Raw genomic sequence first — 21,341 nt, 5'->3', positions numbered from 1 at the left:
AACATGGACAAAAGGGATCAGCCAAGACAAACACAACCTGAATAGACTTAACAAAATAGTTACCAAATTCCCCAAAAGTATAACCACAAAAATAACCACACATTTTAATTAGAACGTCTATGAAACAGTCTGAACAAAAAATTGCAAGCTTCAGAAAGCAAAAAGCCGCATATGGCTGCTACAAACACTAGATTTTGAACATTATTGAATTTTTATTGGATGTTTTGGAATGGAGATTCTGAAGTAGATCTCCACCCCCTTCATTCCTAACAGAAATAGAGGTTTGGTCTTTTTGAAGAATGCTACATCACCTCACTGAAAACCTGTTTAGGACTTCTATGACAACATTCCAATTTATCTTCTTGAAATAATGTATTGTTATATGTTTTACCTCCTTCTCCTCCTCCTCTATATGACAGCAATAGTCAACATAAAAAAACCTTATAAACTTCTATATCAACAAGTCTTAATGGCATCTAGCAAATACTTCTTCAAGCTTTGTGTTTACTGAATAGAAGCACCTTATATACCCAAGGACGCTTTACAATACTTTGAAAAGCAAAAAATACAAAACTACAGAAAAAAGTAATACTTGGTGGCAGAAGTGCATCTATTTATTCATCAGTTAATTATCTTTTTTCTAACTGTAGTGTAAAAAATGTTTTGTCATTCTTAACAAAAAGATTGGCAGTTTTAAGGATCGTGCTTAGTTAATGAATATTTTAGCCAACTAAAATCAAACACAGGGACTATAAACAGTTGATAACCTTAAATGGAATTCAGTGGTTGTGGCACAGCTGTTTACTGTAAGTGTGGTAGTTCAGTGGTTAGGGTAAATATTTTAAGCTCCACTTGCAAATGTTATCAGATTTTAGCTAAGCCCTTAAACAAGACCTTTTACCCCACTCTTCCTTCAGAAGTACCATGTGCTTTGACTCAGATTTCATGGGTGAGAAGAAGCATGTGAAGAGCAAAAACCCTACGTAGCAATGCAAGGGTCAAAAAAAGCCTCAATTCTGTTGGTTTTCATTACTTTATTTTGTTCCAAGAAATTATTAAAGTGATCATGTTTTAATTAAATTATTTAAAAAAAGTGTTTGGTAGGGAATTGGAAAAAATAAATTATGAACTATATATATTTGTAGACATTATTAAAGCAATCATTGCTTTCATTAATGCTAAAAATGTATGTTTTTGGATTAAGCAATACTGATAAAGTACAATATATGTAAATACAGACATTATTAAATAAATCATGTTTGTATAAATTTTAAGAAAAAAATCCAACTGGGTTGTGCAGATTTGATAAAGTACAGTATGTTAATATACAGAATGTATTTACATAGTTGTGTTTTAAATATTCATTAAAATATTGATCAAGTAAATTCATATCCTATACTGATATTAGATTCATATCCAGAAAATATTGATGTAATTATGTTTTAAATTATTGAAATAATTATTCATTAATTCATTGCCTATTGTACCAACGCTTTATCCTGGTCATGGTGGGTCTGATTCATAGGGCGAAAGAAAACACCCCAGACAGGTCGCCAGTCTATTACATGGCCAACACACACACACACACACACACACACACACACAGACACACACATACAGAGGGCAATTTTTATATCTCCAGTTGGCTTGAGGAAATCAGAGCACCCAAAGGAAATCCACACAGACACAGAATGAACATGCAAACTCCATACAGAAAGGACCATGGCTGTTTGGCCGGGTAATCAAATCCAAGCCCTTCTGCTATGAAGCCAGAGCGCTACCTAATGCACAACAGTACTGCCCTAAAATAATTATCTATTGAATATTAAATAAAAAGAACATGTAAATAACTTGAACAGAACTGAAAGAATACATTATATTTATGTACAGAAACTATTAAAGCAATCATGCTTTAAAACTGTAATTGGGACTGTAATACGAAATGACGTTTGCACTTTAATAATACTTATTTTATTGTATACTTTATTTCTCCCTACATTTTACATTAGAACTATTCTATAAAACTGTCCACATATTAAAACAGTATGATAGGTGGCGTGGTGTTTCAGTGAATAGCACTGTCGCCTCACAGCAAGAAGGTCCTGGGTTTGATCCCCAGGTAGGGCGGTCTGGGTCCTTTTTATGTGGAGTTTGCATGTTCTCCCCGTGTCTGCGTGGGTTTCCTCCGGGAGCTCCGGTTTCCTCCCACAGTCCAAAAACATGCAAATGAGGTGAATTGGAGAAAATTGTCCATGACTGTGTTTGACATTAAAACTTGTGAACCGATGAACCTTGTGTAACAGGTAACTACCATTTCTGTCATGAATGTAACTAAAAGTGTAAAACATGACGTTAAAATCCTAATAAACAAACAAACAAAACTATGATATTATTAACAGAGATTATATAAATTGTAAATATGTTTTATCCAGGAGCCTCTATTAGAGGTCAAGGAGAGAAATATTGGGTCAGAAAGACATGCAGACTCTTATTAGTCTGCTCATTTTTTCCACCACAGTGTTCCTAATCTTAATTTGCCCCTGTCCCTACTTTTTTGGAATGTGTTACAGGCATCAAACTAGGAATTACTGTTTATTCATTTACAAAAAACAATAAAGTTGATAAGGTAAGATGTTGAATAGAGCCGCTCAGGTGGTGCAGCGGTAAAAACACACACTAGCACACCAGAGCTGGGATCTCGAATACATCGTATCATATCTCAGCTCCGCCTGCCAGCTGGGCTGAGCAGCCACATGAACAACGATTGGCCTGTTGTTCATATAGGGGTGGGGTATTAAGCTGGATAGGGACTCACTTGTGACTGATGCAACTACGACCTTGATTGATGGCGCCTGCACAGAGGCAGGGAAAAAGTGCATTGATCAGGGGGTGTCTCTCCGTACACAAGGCTGATTCACAGAGTGTGGGTGAAAAAATATGCATACGGCTGCTGCCCACGTGTCAGATGGGGCGTGGGTTGGCTTTGTTCTACTCAAATCAGAGCAGGGGTCAGCATTAGTGGAGAGGAAGCGTGACGCAATCGGGCATATATATATATATATATATATATCTATATATATATTTCTGTGTGCTGTTTTAATAAAATATCTATAAGATACTGTTTACAAAACACTGTCTTCTGTTCTTCTGTTTTACTGGGATTTTACCAACTGATTACACGATTATTTGAGCCAGTAATATGCAACACTTATAAGCAACACTGTTCAAACCCACAAACGTGTGTATTTTACTGATAATGATAATTATATTATTTCTGGAGAGGCATCCATACCCCATATCCCTGATTTGCACAATCATGTGATTGATGGTGAGGTGCTAGATTCGTGGAATTTGCAATATTTGGGCATAATCAGGCATCATATCAGTACTTTATTTTTATTTTAACCCTCTAGTGGTTGATTTAGATGAAATAAAGACGCACATGTAGGCGGACGCGGCCAGTATCCATGCTTCATATTTTCTCTGTATGATTTGCACACTGGACTCTGCTTGTTCTTCTGAACCGCCATCACTCCAGCATCACTCCATCAGCATCTTTTACTGCCAGGATTTTGATTTTACCTGCCTTATGAAAAGACGAAATTATAAACTGTGCATTTGGGGGTAGATTATGTATTGCGATTCTTTCAGTGTAATTAGGTTGCGAATTCTGCAGGAGCTTAATGGCGAGAACACTGAAGGGATGTTAAAATACAGTACTAGCAAACGTACGAATTATTACGTGAATCTACAGCCGTACCGATTACAGAAACAAAGACTATGGACTGATCCGAAATCGCATACTACAGTACTACAGTAATCGTGACTGCGCCACCTGTAACAACCTGTTTAATACGGTAGGATCTAAAGCTCTGCGGTGCGGGTCTGAAATACTGCAACGTTACATGATATGCAAGCTAAAACGTTATTTTATATGATATTTATACCGTGGTTTATACCGTGGTATGAGTGTTTAGCTGTAGTCTAGAGGCTAAATTAAATGTGACAGCATTTTCTTGCTGTTTTAAAAAATGTCACTTGAAAAAGCTTGGAGACTACGTCCTAGTTTACCTTACTATTCATTTTAATCGTATGCATTTGGGATGATTACAATGTCCGTTTGTATTAGTTTGCAAGTCCAGTTTTTTTTTACATTATATATGACACATTGATTCATATTCATATTCACTGGTCGCGGTGGGTCCGGCGCTACCCGTGGGTAAACAGGGCACAAGGCAGCAGTATACAGTACAATGCAGTACTGGACAGCAATCCATCATAAGGCAAAATGCCTATCCACTAACATAAAGAGCAGTTTAGAGTAGCTAGTTTATTGTTTGGATGTTTTCAGGATGTGAGGAAAATTCTTTGGAGGAAACCCATGCAGACGTTGTGGAGAACATGCCAATTTACCTACAAACAGATCAAGAGGGTTCGAATCCAGGTTCCCTAAACATATCTTGCTGTGCAGCACCAATTCCTTCAAATATAAATGACACAGCAGTTTAGACATTATTTCAGTCGTTTAGGCCTTGCACCAGGCTGCCATTTTTACTGACCTATTTTCAGCACAAGAGCCATCTTCCTACCTAATAAACAAGACACAATACTGAGAGTAAACCCTTTATGGTGCCAGCCTTATTCATCAACATTTTCAGTTACTCTTATGGCAATAACATGGACTTTGTGATCAGTGTGTAAAATTGTAACCAGTACGTATTCATTAAATGTTCTTGTTGTAGTCAGTCACATACAGTATTTACGGAACCGATTTTATCCAATTTCAGTATAATGCTGATATAAAAGCTATTAGTGTAGTGTTGGATGATACAAACACTGACTGATGTAGCTGATCTGACTTTCTGTGAGCTTCTGTTGCCAAGCTATGCAAATCATCGCTGACATGATTAATTATGAGTAGGGCTTCACTAAATTGCCACATCACTGCTGCGTTCTCTTCACTGGCTTCCTGCAGCTGCACGCATTCAGTTTAAAACACTGATGCTCACCTACAAAGCCAAAAATGGACCAGCCCCAAGCTACCTTCGTGGTCTAATCAAACCCTGCTCTGTACCACGCAACCTCCGAGCCACTAGTCTCGCTCGACTTGATCCTCCACCCAGGACTAGAGGAAGACGAGCATCAAGGCTCTTCTCTGTACTGGCACCCAAGTGGTCTTTAAAAAATGATTAAAAACCTTCATCACCTCTTTACTAAGCACTTAAGCTGACTTGTACTTACTTACTAACTAACGCTCTTTCATTTCTTTAAAAAAAAATAAAAATAAAATAAATAAAACTGGTTTGGTTCTAACAGGTTTTAGCAGATTTGTGTTCTTGGACTGTTGTTTACTTAAACTAGAGTAAGGTAATGTTTACTATGGAAGCACTTGTAAGTCGCTCTGGATAAGAGCATCTGCTAAATGCTGAAAATGTAAATGTAAATTCACAGGAAAATTGACTTAATTTGACAGTTTTTCAAAAATCACAGATTTTATGACAGTCATTAAATAACACTAATAAATTAAATGCTAGAATAAACGGAAGCTACATTACACAGCACAGCCTGCCTTAATAGCACAACCTCCTTTAATAAGCACAACTTAGTGTGTTTTAACACACAACCCTCTGCATCTACAGAATTGGTTGGGAGTTTTCCAAGCTGCTTTAGCTGCTTTACACTTCGACATCTTTGACATTTGCTAACTGAATTGCCGCAGGATTGCTAGTCTAACAGACTTTTCTAGGGTGTAGTGTGCTGACAATGTTTAATATGTGTGTTTATGCACTGAGTGTATTTTGTCCCTTTGAGGATTCCATAATCAATGATAAAGTGTGCTTCTCTACACACAGAATCATCTCTCTGTAGTCTGTGCTGCGCCTTAAAAAGCACAAGCCAGTAAAGTATTATGCTCCCGAATGTTTGTCTATAAACAGTTTCTTTCTTTCTTTATAAACTAATAGTACAAATTAACCAGTTAACGTGAGGCACCTGAACGCTACGTGAATGAAAAACGGTACATCACTAAACATCAAATTTTGAATTTGGTAGCAAGGGGAATATTACACAGGAAAATGGCTCATTTCACGATCCGTGACGCGATTTTCCCAGCCGCGAATTAGGTAGGGCCTTAACTATGAGCTTAAAGGTGCCTCTTAATGCCTTTATTTATTTGTAGTAATCACCTTCTCTAGGTCTTCGAGGGTCCAGCACCATCAGAACCACTGGGCACATGACAGAAATATACACTAGCATCATACCCTGGGAACCACATTGACTGCTGTAAATTGCCCCAGGGTTTGAGTAAGGATTGAGAACAGTGATTGTGTAATGGAGGGTATATTTCTGTCCTGTGCCCAGTGTTTCATGGTGGTGCTGGCCGCACTAAGACCTTGAGAAAGTAGTTACTACAAATAAATTAATTAATTTATAGGCACTGGGCGGCACGTTGGCTCGGTGGGTAGCACTGTTGCCTCACAACAAGAAGGTCCTGGGTTTGATCCCCAGACGGGGCGGTCCGGGTCCTTTCTGTGCGGAGTTTGCATGTTCTCCCTGTGTCTGCGTGGGTTTCCTCCGGGAGCTCCTGTTTCCTCCCACAGTCAAAAAACATAGTCAGCTTAATTGGAGACACTGAATTGCCCTATAGGTGAATGGGTGTGTATGTGTGTGTATGTATATGTGTCTGCCCTGCGATGGACTGGCGCTCCATACAGGGCGTTACTGTGTGCCTTGCGCCCATTGAAAAGCTGGGATAGGTTCCAGCACTCCCCCGCGAACCCCGATTGGATAAGTGGTTAAGACAGTGAGTGAGTGAGTAATAGGCACCTTCAGGCTAATAGTCAATTAGGTCCATGTCACAGCTCCTTGACTTAGAAATGTAAATAAAGCATTATAGTAATCTAACCTTATTGATTTAAAAGCCTGAATAATTTTCTCTGTATCATGGAAGTAAAGCATTTTTCTGAGTCCATGAGTGACCCCGCTTATGAGTCAGGCCAACAACATGCTGAAAAAAATTAAATGGTGTTGAAAAAGTCTATGGCAAAACCATCAGAGGCATTGTCAATATAAATATTAAAATCCCCAACCAACAACACTTTATCACTGTCCAACACAATGGAAGAAAAAAAACTAAAATTCTATTATATAACCTTGAGACCCAGGTGATAATTTTTTTTTATTATTATAAACATTTATGTAACAGCTCATCTGTTGCTTCCATCATCAGTCTGTTTCAGAATGAATAGAGCTGTGGCCACCTGCTGGATCTTCCTGCTTCTATCCGCCTTCCTATGTGACCCAGTGATATCAAAAGGTGGCAGAGGGGGTGCTAGGGGTTCTGCTAGAGGTTCTGCCCGGAGCACCTCTCGTGGCGGCCGCACGTCTCGTATCGGTGGCTCGTCCTCTGTCAGGGTGGCGGGAGCAGCTGCAGCCGGGGCTGCAGTAGCACTTGGTGCCGGAGGATGGTACGCTTCAGCCCAACGCCCACCGGATAGCTCGGAGCGTGGAGATGACAATTACAGCAACAGGACAGACTGGGAGATTTACTCTGCCCGAACGTCTAGTGCAGTGACTCATAGTTTCAAATATGGCGGACTGTTCTCACTGATACTGCCAATGAAATATCTCATTCCTTGAGGAACTCTGATATAAAACTCTAATAGCTTCATAAAATTTTACTGTGCATTTCTAAGGATTCTAGAATAAACCTTGTTTAACTGTAAAACTTTCAGCAAATAAGCGACAGACTGAGCCACAATATTTGCATATAAGCTATAAAAATGTCTTCATGGAAAACGATTGGGCAGCATAAATATATTGCTTTGGAATTAGTATCATCAAATAACAATAAAAATAAAGATTTCTACCAAATATTCACAGAATACTGAAAATATAAGCAAAATTAAGACTGGAAATTATTGCAACATTATGATGTATGTGTAACACTTAATTGTTACTATTAGTTATTTTACAAAATCCACTACATAGATGATTAGTGTACCATCAGGGTTAAAAAAAACTTTTAAAAGTTAAAACCCTATTTTTTTTATGCATTTTCTCCCCTTTTCCTCCCGATTTAGCGCACTCAATTTCGTCTTCCGCTGCTGAGGGATACCAGATTGCATCCGAGGAGAGCACGTCGCTGTACGTGCCTCCTCCGACACGTGCACAGCCCTCCTCTTCTCACCCCTGCATTCTGCACAGGCATCTCTTCCGCCAATCAGGGTCCTTACAAAGCATATGAAGACCCACCTGAATTCAGAATCTCGGTGCTGGTGTGCTAGCGGAATATCCCGCTGCGCCACCTGGGCACCCAAAACCCTATTTTAAAGCTAAATAGGTATATATCACAACCTACCAACCCCTAAAATGTGCACACAGACAAGAGAGGTACTTGTTCTACAACACAAAATAAAATACACCCATAAAAATTGCCTCATTTTCATTGACTATCTACATTTGTATTTTTTTTTTCATTTTTTCTTAAAAAAATTGCACATTGCTTTTAATACTCATGTCTCAATTTGTCCATAAAATATGCTTAATTACATGTTTTATCTATAAGTATTTTTAGGTATTAGTATTAGTGTACTAAACAGTATTGAACAATCAGTAAGATGGTATTCAAATTAAGAAACCCTTGTTGTAGACAAGTGGTATTTACTTTTATCCAGAGTAGAGCGGTACAGTGGCTGCAGGTTTGTAACATCATCCATGCATGAACTTGATCTTAACTTAACTCCTCTTGCTTAATTTGTCTTAGTTTACTGATCATGTACAACTCGCGCATGCAGCCACTGGATGTTGAAGACTGAGGGTGCACAATAGCTGCAAATGGGTGCACTTACATGCCCTAGCCTACTGTTAATACACTAAAACAGGAATCTCAATGTTTACAATCATTTCTTAATAACCATAAGATAAGCCTGGACCGCATCACTTTTGGGAGACCCTTTCCTTTGGGATCGTTCTATGTAAACGCTTATAACATGCTGCCTGCAACAACTGCACTTGTTTAACTGCACTTATCTGTCTCAGCTCAGAAACGGTTGCTGTTTTTTTTATTATTAGCTAGCACATGATGAACAGCAAACATAAAGTATTACAACAATGTGAGTTAGGTACATATACTTACAAAAACCTAACTTTACCAATTTTTAAACACATAAGACTGTTAGACAAAACCTTAAAGTTAGTTCTTTAGCTAGATTTGCGAATTTATTTATTAGAAAAAAGTTGTATTTGCTGATTGTGTGTGCTTTTAACTGGTATGTAACTATTGTATGTTAAATATTGAACTTTGTAATAGCCTTTAGTTAAAATAAATAATCTATGTAATGTTGCTTTTACATTTTTACAGCACAACTGTCTTTTGCCAAGATGGTACAGACTTTGTAATGTGTCCACAAAATGTGTGTTTGTATATGTTATATATCTGGTATAATTAGTATTATACAGTATATTGTATAACCAATTATAAAGATTTGTTGTTTTTTCACATTGTATGAATGGGACGATTAGTTTGTACTGGTACTAGTAAATGTTTACACTTGGGATAGAATATTACTTAATGTTTGCATTATTGTGTAACAACATTTTAACTGCTGACAATTACTGACTGTAGTCCATCTATTTCTCTACATACTTTTTTAGCCTGCTTTCACCTGGTTTTTCAATGGTCAGGACCCCCACAGGACCACTACAAAGCAGGTATTATTTAGGTGGTGGATGATTCTCAGCACTGCAGTGACACTGACATGATGGTAGTTTGTTTAGTGTGTGTTGTGCTGGTATGAGTGGATCAGACACAGCAGCGCTGCTGGAGTTTTTAAATACCCTGTCCATTCACTGTCCACTCTATTAGACACTCCTACCTAGTTGGTTCACCTTGTAGATGTAAAGTCAGAGACGATCGCTCATCTATTGCTGCTGTTTGAGTTGGTCATCTTCTAGACCTTCATCAGTGGTCACAGGATGCTGTTGGCTGGATACTTTTGGTTGGTGGACTATTCTCAGTCCAGCAGTGACAGTAAGGTGTTTAAAAACTCCATCAGCGCTGCTGTGTCTTATCCACTCATACCAGCACAACACACACTAACACACCACCACCATGTCAGTGTCACTGCAGTGCTGAGAATGATCCACCACCTAAATATTACCTGCTCTGTGGTGGTCCTGTGGGGGGTCCTGACCATTGAAGAACAAGGTAAAAGCAGGCTAAGAAAGTATGCAGAGAAACAGATGGACTACAGTCAGTAATTGTAGTCCTACAAAGTCCTTCTATGTGGTAAGTGGAGCTGATGAAATTGACAGCGAGTGTAGAAACAAGGAGGTGGTCATAATGTTATGCCTAATTGGTGTATATGCACAGCTGTATTTTTTACAATTATGAAAATTGCAGTGCTTCTGAAACTACTACTAACAATAATTGAAAATTGAAAGGAATATGAGGAAAACCTTTATATTTGTAATTAAGTAAAAATAGTGTTTGGTGTTTAATTAAAACAACTGTACACACACCTTGCCCTAAAATCTAAATTTATAAGACTTAGTCCCTTAAACCACTACCCCAACAGTAGCGATGCCTGCTCTTATAGAACAGACATACCTAGTAAACATAATGAGGATGTCTTGCCATGCATCAACAAATGTTAATCTCAAAGAAAGCTTTTGGATTAATTACAGTAGGCACTTGTTATGTAATGTTTGTGAACCACTGTACTAAATATGTTTTCGCATAAAAGTACTTTATATTACATTTTATTTTTATTAATATCCAAGATCTGAGTGATGTGTGCCATAGGTAAATCCACCAGCATTTGAGGTGTATTTTACTGCTTATGTAGGCTATTCTTATTACCAATATGTATATATGGAGTAATTTGGCATTTTTATTATTTCATGAGATTATTATTCAACAATACTAAGACCAATGTTCAAATCACACTGGTGCTACGGCCTGGTCAGTACTCTATGGATACAAGGCCGTGTCTGAGGGAGGGTGGGCCGGATAGATATTCACCCTGTTGCTGCAACAACAGGCTTCAGCAAGAGCAACAGATGAACACTTCAGTAATATGTTCTTCTAAGCAGGTTATGGCTCTATGGCTTTCCCAGTATGGACGAATGGAATTTGAACATGTCTTAATTATTAATAAACAAATAAATAGGCTAAAAATAGCCTATTCAATAAAGGTGCTGCTCTAATAACACAAAGGAAAAATCATAAAATGTAAATAATGTTTTTTTTATTGTCTGAAAATGACAGTGTACACATCTTCACTAATGCATTTCTGTGCAATAGAATTTACTTTACATATAAATACAGGATCAATCCTACCATGGTTTACATGAATATCACAAAGCCCTTGTTAGCAGAAATGCTCAGTTTCCTCTTTGATCAGTCCAGCATGACTTTGCCCAGCTCTCCTTTACGAAAGGCTCTGATGAAGTCATACGCTGCAGCACTGTAGTTTGGCATTCTGATGGTAATGTCACCTATAAATTAGAGAATAAAATACATTTATGGTAAAATGAAAGCAGCTTTATTAGTGGTTTGTTCTCGTTTGAATTGTGTTTTGTATTGTGACACCACTGAGAATGTGAGTACACCGATGAGCCAAAACATTAGGGCCACACACCTAATATGTATAGCAAAACAGCTCTGACTTGCTAAGACATGGACTCCAAAAGACATTGAAAGAAGTCCTGGTGCTACCTGGTACCAGGACTGTAAACCTTTGCATTGTGCTACAATGAACCCTGGTGTCATCTCTTTGATGCACACATTTCAATGTCTTGTGACGGGAACCTGGCTTGTTTGCACTTTATCACGGACAAATAATGAAGAACTCCAATTATTTTTTGCTGGTTATAACTTTTAGTTTAATTTAATTTTGTGTATGTATGATTTGTGTAAATCCTATTTATTCAAATTATCCTCCAGGTCACCTAAGGAGGATGGGGGTCCCTGCTGATTCTGGTTCCTCTGAAGGAATACATATTCCTGTAATTTTAAGGGAGTTTTTCCTTGCCACTGTTGCCCTCGGCTTGCTCAACAGGGGTTTTTGGTCTGTTGGTCCTGGATTCTGTAAAGTTGCTTTGAGACAATGTTCATTGTAAAAAGCGCTTTACAAATACATTTGACTTGACTTGATTTTGACTTGACACACATGCCTGGCCGTCCACATGATTTTAGACGATCAAGATCATAAACAAATTTGACCTTCTTCCATTGCTCTGATATCTAGTTGCAATGTCTGTGTTTTCATAGACAGACAGACAGGAGTTCACACAGGCACTTTCACTGGCATGTGACTATGCTGCACCATACACAGACGGGTTCAACAAACAAGTATTAAAATTATCTACGATTTAAGGTACCGTAGTTGGTCTGTTGGTTCGATACATACAGAGCTGGTCCTATGTTTTGGCTCATTAGTGTACACTGTTAACTTACTGTTTTCGTTTACTGAGCTCATGTGTATTTAGAGGATGTAGATCGCCAGTGTGACAAAAACAATGCCTGATTATGGTACAGCAATCTGACACTCACTCACCTACTCCTGTTATCGCTTTCACTCGCTGTGTCTTGCCCAACTTGACAGCGATACACTTCAGCACATGTTGAATATCATCAGAAGGTGCTTCCAAGTCATACTTCTCCACATAGCTTAAGACACAATGTTTAAACCAAAATCTCTTAATATTTTAAAAGAATAACAAATACACAACAGTAATTATTTTACAGTAATAATTTGTAATAAGTTGTGCTAAGTATCTCAATGACACACTGCAAAAATGGTCTGAAACCTACAAAAGGCACTTTTTGACCTTAATTGTACACATGCCTAATAGATATTTAACTTACCCAAACTGCTGTAATCTATTGAGTGAAAAAAGCAGATAATCTGATATGATTTCTTCACCAACCAAGTGATCCAGTATAGTCCCTGGTGGAAAACATAATTAAACTCCATAACATAAGTAATTTTATTGTTTCTATTAAGCTCCTGACACTAAATAAAATCTTACCACACAGAGCAAGTTTCATCCCCGTCTCTACACTCTCAATCTTTGGTGGCAGCACTCCAGGTGTGTCGAGTAAGTGTATGATGGGTCTTTCACAAACCTTTGAAACACAAAGGTAAGTATTATTAACAACTTATAACAGATGAAAAGTAAGGAGAAAATTCATATGTTAAAATCACATGAATCCTATGTGGTGCAAGAGCAACACATGCATTTATTATCACAATGAGTACAAGCTTTAGTTCTTGCTTTGAAACCTTTAAGACATTCTATGACAGTTAAAAAAATCTATTCAAATACATCTGACTTAACTTCAGTAATAATACCCCTTGGCTTTTTGTAATCAAACCATTAACCACACATGTAGAGTAAAAGACCACATGTATCCAGTTCAAAAGTTACCCTTCACTCAAAATAAAACAACAGTTGACGATTAAAGCAAAAAATACATCAAAGCTGCTCTTATACAGTTTTATCTAAATCTGTAATCACAAAAAAAAAATATTCTTACACTTTGAAATTCATGCATGATCAAACCCACTCAACTGCTATCACCAAACACAAAAACTTCTCTCTAATAAGTGGTGGAAGGATTAGAATCCAGTTATGGACCTTGACACAACCTTAACCCTTAGCTGGCTTTACAGCTGGATCAGGTTTTTGAGCAAAATGAGAACCCAACGATCACCCTAAAATTCCAGATGGGAAAACCTAAACGGACAACCATCTATGCAGCACCCCATAAATCAAGCCTTTTTGTCATTGTGAAATGATGGAAGCCACTGTTAAATAAAATTCATACAAAATTCACATGAGGAAAAAAAGATTCTCTGGTCTGATGAGACAAAAATGTAAATCTTCAGACAGACACCAACCACTATGTCTAAAACAGAAACCAGCAGCATTAATCAACAGCACTATGTCTAAACCACTAAAACAGCAAAAAAGATGACTATCTTATATTGTACAGTATTTATTTTTAAGAAAAAAAAGTTAACCATCAATCAATCATCCTGATTGATGTACCTGAATTTTAGTCAAGACAGCTTTGGTTATTCCTGGTTCTCCTCCAACCCTCGAAGCTTTGCCTATATTCAAAAAGATTTATTTATACTTCATTTTTAAGAATGATTATCAAAAAGTAGCAGTAATTACAAATAGTATTACAAATTACAAATACTAAATGGTGAAATACCTTTTTTCAGGTTTGTTCTTCTTAAAGCATTAATCAATGAGGATTTCCCAACATTTGGCACTCCAATCACCATTATGCAGTAGCTTCTGTCCTGTGCATTGGTGAAAAAAACTGAGTACTTAGATATCTGCATTTAATTAGGATATCTGGCTTAATTTGAGCCAGACCAATCAGAAAATTTTACCTGCAAAATTATAATGATTTTATACAACGTAAAACATCAGATTTATTATTAGAAATATGAAAATAATAAATACCAAGAGCAACTGTTAATTTTTAACAATTTTAATTGAATTAAAAAAATTCTAAAATATTTCTGTTGTTTTTGTAAATTGCTATACATTCTTTAAAATATGTTTAATATATCAGAATCATACACATAATAATACACATAATAGTACACATAATACACATGTGTGATATGTAACATACACCAACTAGGCATAACATTATGACCACTGACAGGTGAAGTGAATAACACTGATCATCTCTTCATCATGGCACGTGTTAGTGGGTGGGATATATTAGGCAGCAAGTGAACATTTTATCCTCAAAGTTGATGTTAGAAGCAGGAAAAATGGGCGAGCGTGAGGATTTGAGCGAGTTTGACAAGGGCCAAATTGTGATGGCTAGACGACTGGGTCAGAGCATCTCCAAAACTGCAGCTCTTGTGGGGTGTTCCCGATACTGCAGTGGTCAGTATCTATCAAAAGTGGTCCAAGGAAAGAACAGTGGTAAACCAGCGACAGGGTCATGGGCGGCCAAGGCTCATTGATGCACGTGGGGAGGGAAGGCTGGCCCGTGTGGTCTGATCCAACAGACGAGCTACTGTAGCTCAAACTGCTGAAGAAGTTAATGCTGGTCCTGATAGAAAGGTGTCAGAATACACAGAGCATCTCAGTCACAGGGCTGTTTTGGCAGCAAAAGTGGGACCAACACAATATTAGGAAGGTGGTCATAATGTTATGCCTCATCAGTGTAATTAACATGTCCGACAGCACACGGACTGTTAACAAGTATTTAACCAAGGGAACAACTGTGGTTAAGAAGTGTTACAGCTCTGGGGAAAAAGCTGTTGAATACTATGTATTGTTCACACATTCATCTCAACACATAGCTCAAAGCAACTGCTTATTTGTATCTTCATTTGGTTGTCATGCTTTATATAATGTAAATAAACTGTGTGATACATTGTCTCAATGTGTCTTTACTACATACAGGTGGGTTTATAAGCACCACATTCATGAATACATTTTCCTACAAAATAATAAAAAACTACATTAAGATGTTTGATCTTTCTTAGTTTAGCCAATGTCATTTAATGGAGGAATTCTAATGTTTGCAAATATTAAACACAAAATAAACACAAAAATAATGGTTAAGCGCTACTTCACATTACAGTAGTCCAACAAAAAATAAATGTTAAATACTTTCTCACAGCTTACCTCCTCTCTGTGAAACCGAGGCGCATTCTCTATTATCTCTGTAACAAGAGGGACGACCTACAACAACAAAGCATAGCACTCAGATAAAAAAATACAGATAATTATAAAACAGAAAAGGTTGTCTTTAACTGATAGACACTATTGCTGTGCTACCCTTACATACCGTACATACCTTTTTAATACTCGCATCTCTTTGTTTCAGACAGTCTGTGAACAGGATGTTTTTAACTCCATCTCTCTCCAGCTCTTTCAGGATTCTCTAAATAATTAAACACTACAGGTTCAGTTATGCTCAATATCAACAAAGTTTAGCTTAGTTTAAATGCATGATGAGATACCCGTTTGTCTGATGTGTCTGCCAGGTCCATTTTATTCAGTACAAGTAAATGGGGTCGGACATCAAGGCTCTCCTGAAACAGAGGGTTTCTTCCAGAAAATGGCATGTTTTCCAGTTAAAGATGCAACCCATAAAGGCAATAGTGATAAAAACCAACATCATTAACAAGTGTATAAGAAAGTCATCAATCTAAGTAAAATAACTGTGAATAAAAAGGTTTAAATTATATATTTATATTACGCTAGCACACCAACGCCGAGATTCTGAACTCCTCGGTTCGAAACTCGGTGTTGCCACCGTTCAACTAGGCGCCATCTAATTGGCCACCGTATTTGCAGGGTGGGGGCCAGACTATGTGTGGGGTGGGATCTTCACACGCTTTGTAAGGACCCTGATTGGCAGAAGAGACGCCTGTGCAGAATGCAGGGACGAGAAGAAGAGGGCTGTGCACGAGTCAGAAGAGGCGTGTACAGCGACGTGCTCTCCTCTGATGCAATCAGGTATCTCTCAGCAGCGGAAGACAAATTGAGTGTGCTAAATCGGGAGGAAAATGGGGAGAAAATGAAATTAAAAAAGAAGGTTTAAATACAGTTTATAAAGCAACTCAAAAACTTTAAGACAAATTAAAATCCATTAAACAGCTGCTGTAAAATTAGTTTAAAATTGGATGCCAAATATGAATAGAAACCAGATAATTATGGCATGACAGTTTTTGTGCAGTTAAATAGGATATTCTGGCATCATGGATTTCAATAATGCAGTCAACCTTCCTCAGGCTGGCTCTCATTTGCTTGAGTCCTAACAGAAGACAAATAGACAAGAACAAGAATAATCAGTCGACTTTAGTTCTGTACTGTGGTTAGGTAAGTTTAAATTAATCACTAAAAAAAACGTAATCATATATAGTAGTAGTAGTTTAATATAGTAGTGAAAACTATATTAAAGAAGAAATACAATGATGACATTTTGTAAATAGTTCCATGGAAATTTTGAACACATGACAGTACTACATGAAATGTATTTGAATGTAACAACATTTTTATAGTGAGAAAGACAACAATAAATAGCCCACATGTAATAATAACTACAAAAATACTGTCTGTATAATTGTCAGTAATTGTGTTGGATGTGTCTGGGAAATGGGCAGGTACATAATTGGCAATGTTGAAGTTTGTAACAAATACAGTAGACACTGCAGACACTGGGAGAACATGCAAACCACACAGAAAGGACCCGGACCGGACCGCCCCGCCTGGGGATCGAACCCAGGACCGTGCCACCCACTTAAGCACATGACATATGTTTTAAATCCCTAAAACAATCTGAAATGGACTCCTCTGACTACTGTCTATTGGTCCATCTGAGGAACACTCTGGCCCAGAGAACTCGGTGGCACTTCTGTGTAGAACTGATGTATTGATTTTCTTTGCACAATTCAGTTTCAGTTTCCACTCATGCATTGTTTTTATTTACAAAATACAATTAAGGTGGTCAGCTAAACTATTTTATACTATTTTATGTACTTTTGTCAGTTGAATAAGGGTTGAAAATTGTTAACTAAATTATTGTTTTATTGCAGTTCACAAAATGTCCCAACTTTTCCAGAAATAGGTTTGTAATAACATAATGAGTCCTAAATTCTGTATACTTTATATAAACCAACCTTTAGCCATGTGGCCAGGAAACCAGTGAGCCACTTCTCTCTGTCCGAAATCAAACACAGTCCTGAAGTGAGCAGCACAGAGTAACGTGTGTGTAATCCTCATCTTCTATAATACACTGTTCACTTCTCACTCACACTGCTGTTAACCTTCATTCACATCTGCATTTCACTGATACAGAATAATGTCTTAAATCAGCACAAACATAAACACACTCAATTACAAATAAAACATTAGTAACAGTGAACGTTTCTTCTACTTCTGATTTCAATGTCAGTTGGCAGATCAACTTAAGGTGCATTACCGCCACCAACTGGACTGGAGTGTGAACAGGAGCTGGACATAAAAAACACTTAAATTCTCTAAATGAAACACAGTTTAAACCAAAATGCACAATGTAGCCACATAATACTCATATTACATAAGTCATCTTTATTTATATAGCACGGTTCAACATTTAAGTTACAAAGTGCTTCCAGAATCATGAAAATAACCAGATTTTTTATATTATACAACCCTAAATCAGAAAAAGTTGGGACAATATGGAAAATGCAAATAATAAAAACACAGAGTTTCTTACATTTACTTTGACTTTTATTTGATTGCAGACAGGATGAACCTGAGATATTTCATGTTTTATCTGCTCAACTTCATTTCATTTATTAATAAACATCCATTCCTGCATCTCAGGCCTGCACATTCCAAAAAAAGTTGGGACAGTAAAGCATTTATCACTTTGTAATGTTGCCATTTCTTTTCACCACACTTAAAAGACGTTTTGGCAATGAGGCAGGTTTTATTTTGTCACATTCTTACTGCAAACACATCTTAAGATGTGCAACAGTACGGGGTCGTCGTTGTCACATTTTTCCTTTCAAAATTCTCTACACATTCTCTATTGTGGACAGGTCAGGATTGCAGGCAGGCCATGAGCCTAGCTCATTTTGTTGAAAATGCATGGACGTCACTGGAAAAGATGACGTCTTGAAAGCAGCACATGTTGCTCTAAGATCTCAATGTACTTTTCTGCATTAATGCTGCCATCACAGAAGTGTAAATGATCTCTGACACGCCCCATACCATGACAGACCCTGGCTTTTGGACTTGTTGCTGATAACAAGTCTGGATGGTCCTTTTCGTTTTTGGTCTGGAGCATCAAAGACTCAGTCTTTCCTGGATGCTGCTTTTGTACCAAACCATGATTATAATCATATTTGCAATCATATAATTATTTAGTTTTTTCACCTCATTACTAGCCCTAAATTCCCCTGTCCCAACTTATTTTGGAATGTGTTGTAGGCCTGAAATGCAGGAATGGATGTTTATTAATATATGAAATGAAGGTGATCAGACAAAACATGAAATTTCTTGGTACAAACTGTCTGCAATCAAATAAAAGTCAAAGTAAATGTAAGGAACACTGCATTTTTATTTCATTTGCATTTTCCATACTGTCCCAACTTTTATTTGGGGTTGTAATAGAAAATAAAAAATAACACTGTATATACTGCATACTGTACTGTACACTGTATACACTCAATATACTGTATGAAAAACACATAACAAAGAAACAAACACACACAGAGAGATACTAAATGTTATAAGGACTTGTATCTTTATACTAAAACACTAATTCAAAACTTTTTGCTATCAAGTAAAGGGAAGCTAGTATTTGGTAGATGAGTAATGATATTGTGGTGTACTTAAGGCTGAGGCAGAGCTGCTTGACTGAGGCAATAGTGCCTTACAATAATCCAAGCAGAATAAAAAAAGAAAATAGGCCATGTGTTATATTTGTATTGTTTTCTAAATAAAAAAGCAGAATTTAACCAGTGTCTCAGTATGCATTAAAAATAGTCAGAGAAGTAATACTCAGAATTATGCTTAACCAAATTAAGCTAATTTACCAAAAGCTACTACTTTATTATAGCTACTACTTTATCATATTACTGTCATGGGAAAAAACAAGAGCTTTATCCTCACTTAACTTTTAAATAAAAATGACAGGGCATCCAGTTCTTATCATCTACATGATTAGGTTAAGTAATGCCACATTGTCTTTATAAGTAGAAATAATGCACAGTGTTCATAATCTTACATGCTTTTCTGATCTCTGAGATTGAATAAGACAAGGGGTTGTGAGTTCTGCTCATTTAAGCAAAGGCAAGTGTTAAATATAGGACTGACCGGCCCAGAAAATTCTACAACAAACAGATTCAGCAATTCCACTGTGTCTGCATCATAGAAAGATACTTCCCCCTTTTCCAGCTCTAAACAGATCCCAAGTTTCTGTATCTGCTTTTTAACTGGCAACATATTTTCCTCCGATCCATTACATACAAGATACCTTCCATTTCCATGGTAGATATAACAGAATGCCTTCTTAGAGAAGTTACTAGAGTGTGTTGAATTCCCATGAATTTCATTCTCACCTGACTGGGTGTATGATAGACCAATTAACCAGTAGGGTTTATCCCAGACCACTGTCTCCCAGTAATGGGAACCACTGGAGAAAGACTCTTTTGCTAACACACTGTACTCAGCATGGCTGTCTTCTATGTCTTGACTGTCCAGTTTGGGTTGCTTGTTCCACCGTACTTCCAGCATGTCTGATGAAACTTCCAGCTTCGGGTGTGCGGTCTCTGCATCTAAATGTATTGTTTTGATGTCTGCGAGAAGTGTAGCATTCATCAGTAAAAGAAAACATGATGTAAATCATCACTACATGGTCAAAAATGTGGACATAAGTTTTACTTATTCCAAAAAGCATTTTCAACTAGTTTTCATACATAACTGCATGTCCATTCTGATTTAACAGCATTGTTGAGATCGTCCAATAGCCCACAACATTCCAGTTCATCCCAAAGGTGATAGTTAAGGTCCTTGGCAATCTTAAATCTTTCAGACTGCCAGACAGTTAGATGTGATTTATAATTTTAGTTAAGTCTTTTTCATAGAGTTCATAACTATGAATTTGCACATAGTGATCTATTGTGATCTTAATCCATGAAACTCTTACTCTTGTACATTTTTGTGCTGCAGCCTAAAAAACAAACACTTTATAAACATTTTCTATGAGGTTCTGTGGCCAATTGCTTAATACCTAAGCACTTTTTTTTATCATTTGTGTATTGCTATGCAATTTATGGGCATCATGTCCAAGATGTGTTCTTGCCTTGCAATTAGTGTTTCTGAAAGGAATTGGACCCACTGTAACCTTAGTAAGCACTTAGTGATGTTTTTTTTTTTTATTAGGATTTTAACGTCAAGTTTTACACTCTTTGGTTACATTCATGACAGGAACAGTAGTTACTCTTTACACAAGGTTCTTCAGTTCACACAAGTTTATATCGAACACAGTCACGGACAATTTTGTATCTCCAATTTACCTCACTTGCATGTCTTTGGACTGTGGGAGGAAACACCTGGAGTAAAACCACGCAGACACAGGGAGAACATGCAAACTCCACCCAGTCCGCCCCACCTGGGGATCAAATCCAGGACCTTCTTGCTGTGAGGCGACAGTGCTACCCACCGAGCCACCCAAGCACTTAGTAAAAAATAAATGAACTTTTAATTAAATTTAAATGAACTGTTAATAATTGTACATACTTGCCCAAAGTCTCCTAGTGTTTTGAAACACAGCTTCATATAAACATTCTGCCAGTTGT

General features: G+C 37.3%; 2 protein-coding genes across 2 annotated transcripts; one reads left to right on the top strand and one right to left on the bottom strand.

Annotated features, from left to right (window-relative positions):
• The first annotated feature begins 7,239 nt into the window (after window positions 1-7,239).
• sprn (shadow of prion protein) lies at window positions 7,240-7,638 on the top strand. The gene has a single exon (XM_062995266.1). It carries the CDS (start codon window positions 7,240-7,242, stop codon window positions 7,636-7,638), a length of 399 nt encoding a protein of 132 aa, XP_062851336.1.
• A 3,589-nt stretch (window positions 7,639-11,227) lies between these two features.
• mtg1 (mitochondrial ribosome-associated GTPase 1) lies at window positions 11,228-20,221 on the bottom strand. The gene is made up of 12 exons (XM_062995265.1): window positions 20,103-20,221; window positions 17,673-17,841; window positions 16,743-16,807; window positions 16,011-16,115; window positions 15,845-15,931; window positions 15,673-15,729; window positions 14,228-14,318; window positions 14,059-14,120; window positions 13,036-13,132; window positions 12,872-12,953; window positions 12,561-12,673; window positions 11,228-11,499 (listed from the first exon to the last, which is right to left on the bottom strand). Exons 2-12 carry the CDS (start codon window positions 17,773-17,775, stop codon window positions 11,402-11,404), a joined length of 960 nt encoding a protein of 319 aa, XP_062851335.1. The 5' UTR covers window positions 17,776-17,841; window positions 20,103-20,221; the 3' UTR covers window positions 11,228-11,401.
• Between the last annotated feature and the right edge of the window lie 1,120 nt (window positions 20,222-21,341).

The sequence above is a fragment of the Trichomycterus rosablanca genome, chromosome 5 (genome assembly GCF_030014385.1).
Source record: "Trichomycterus rosablanca isolate fTriRos1 chromosome 5, fTriRos1.hap1, whole genome shotgun sequence".
NCBI classification, from domain to species: Eukaryota; Metazoa; Chordata; class Actinopteri; order Siluriformes; family Trichomycteridae; genus Trichomycterus; species Trichomycterus rosablanca.
This window is presented reverse-complemented; position numbering and strand designations above follow the sequence as displayed.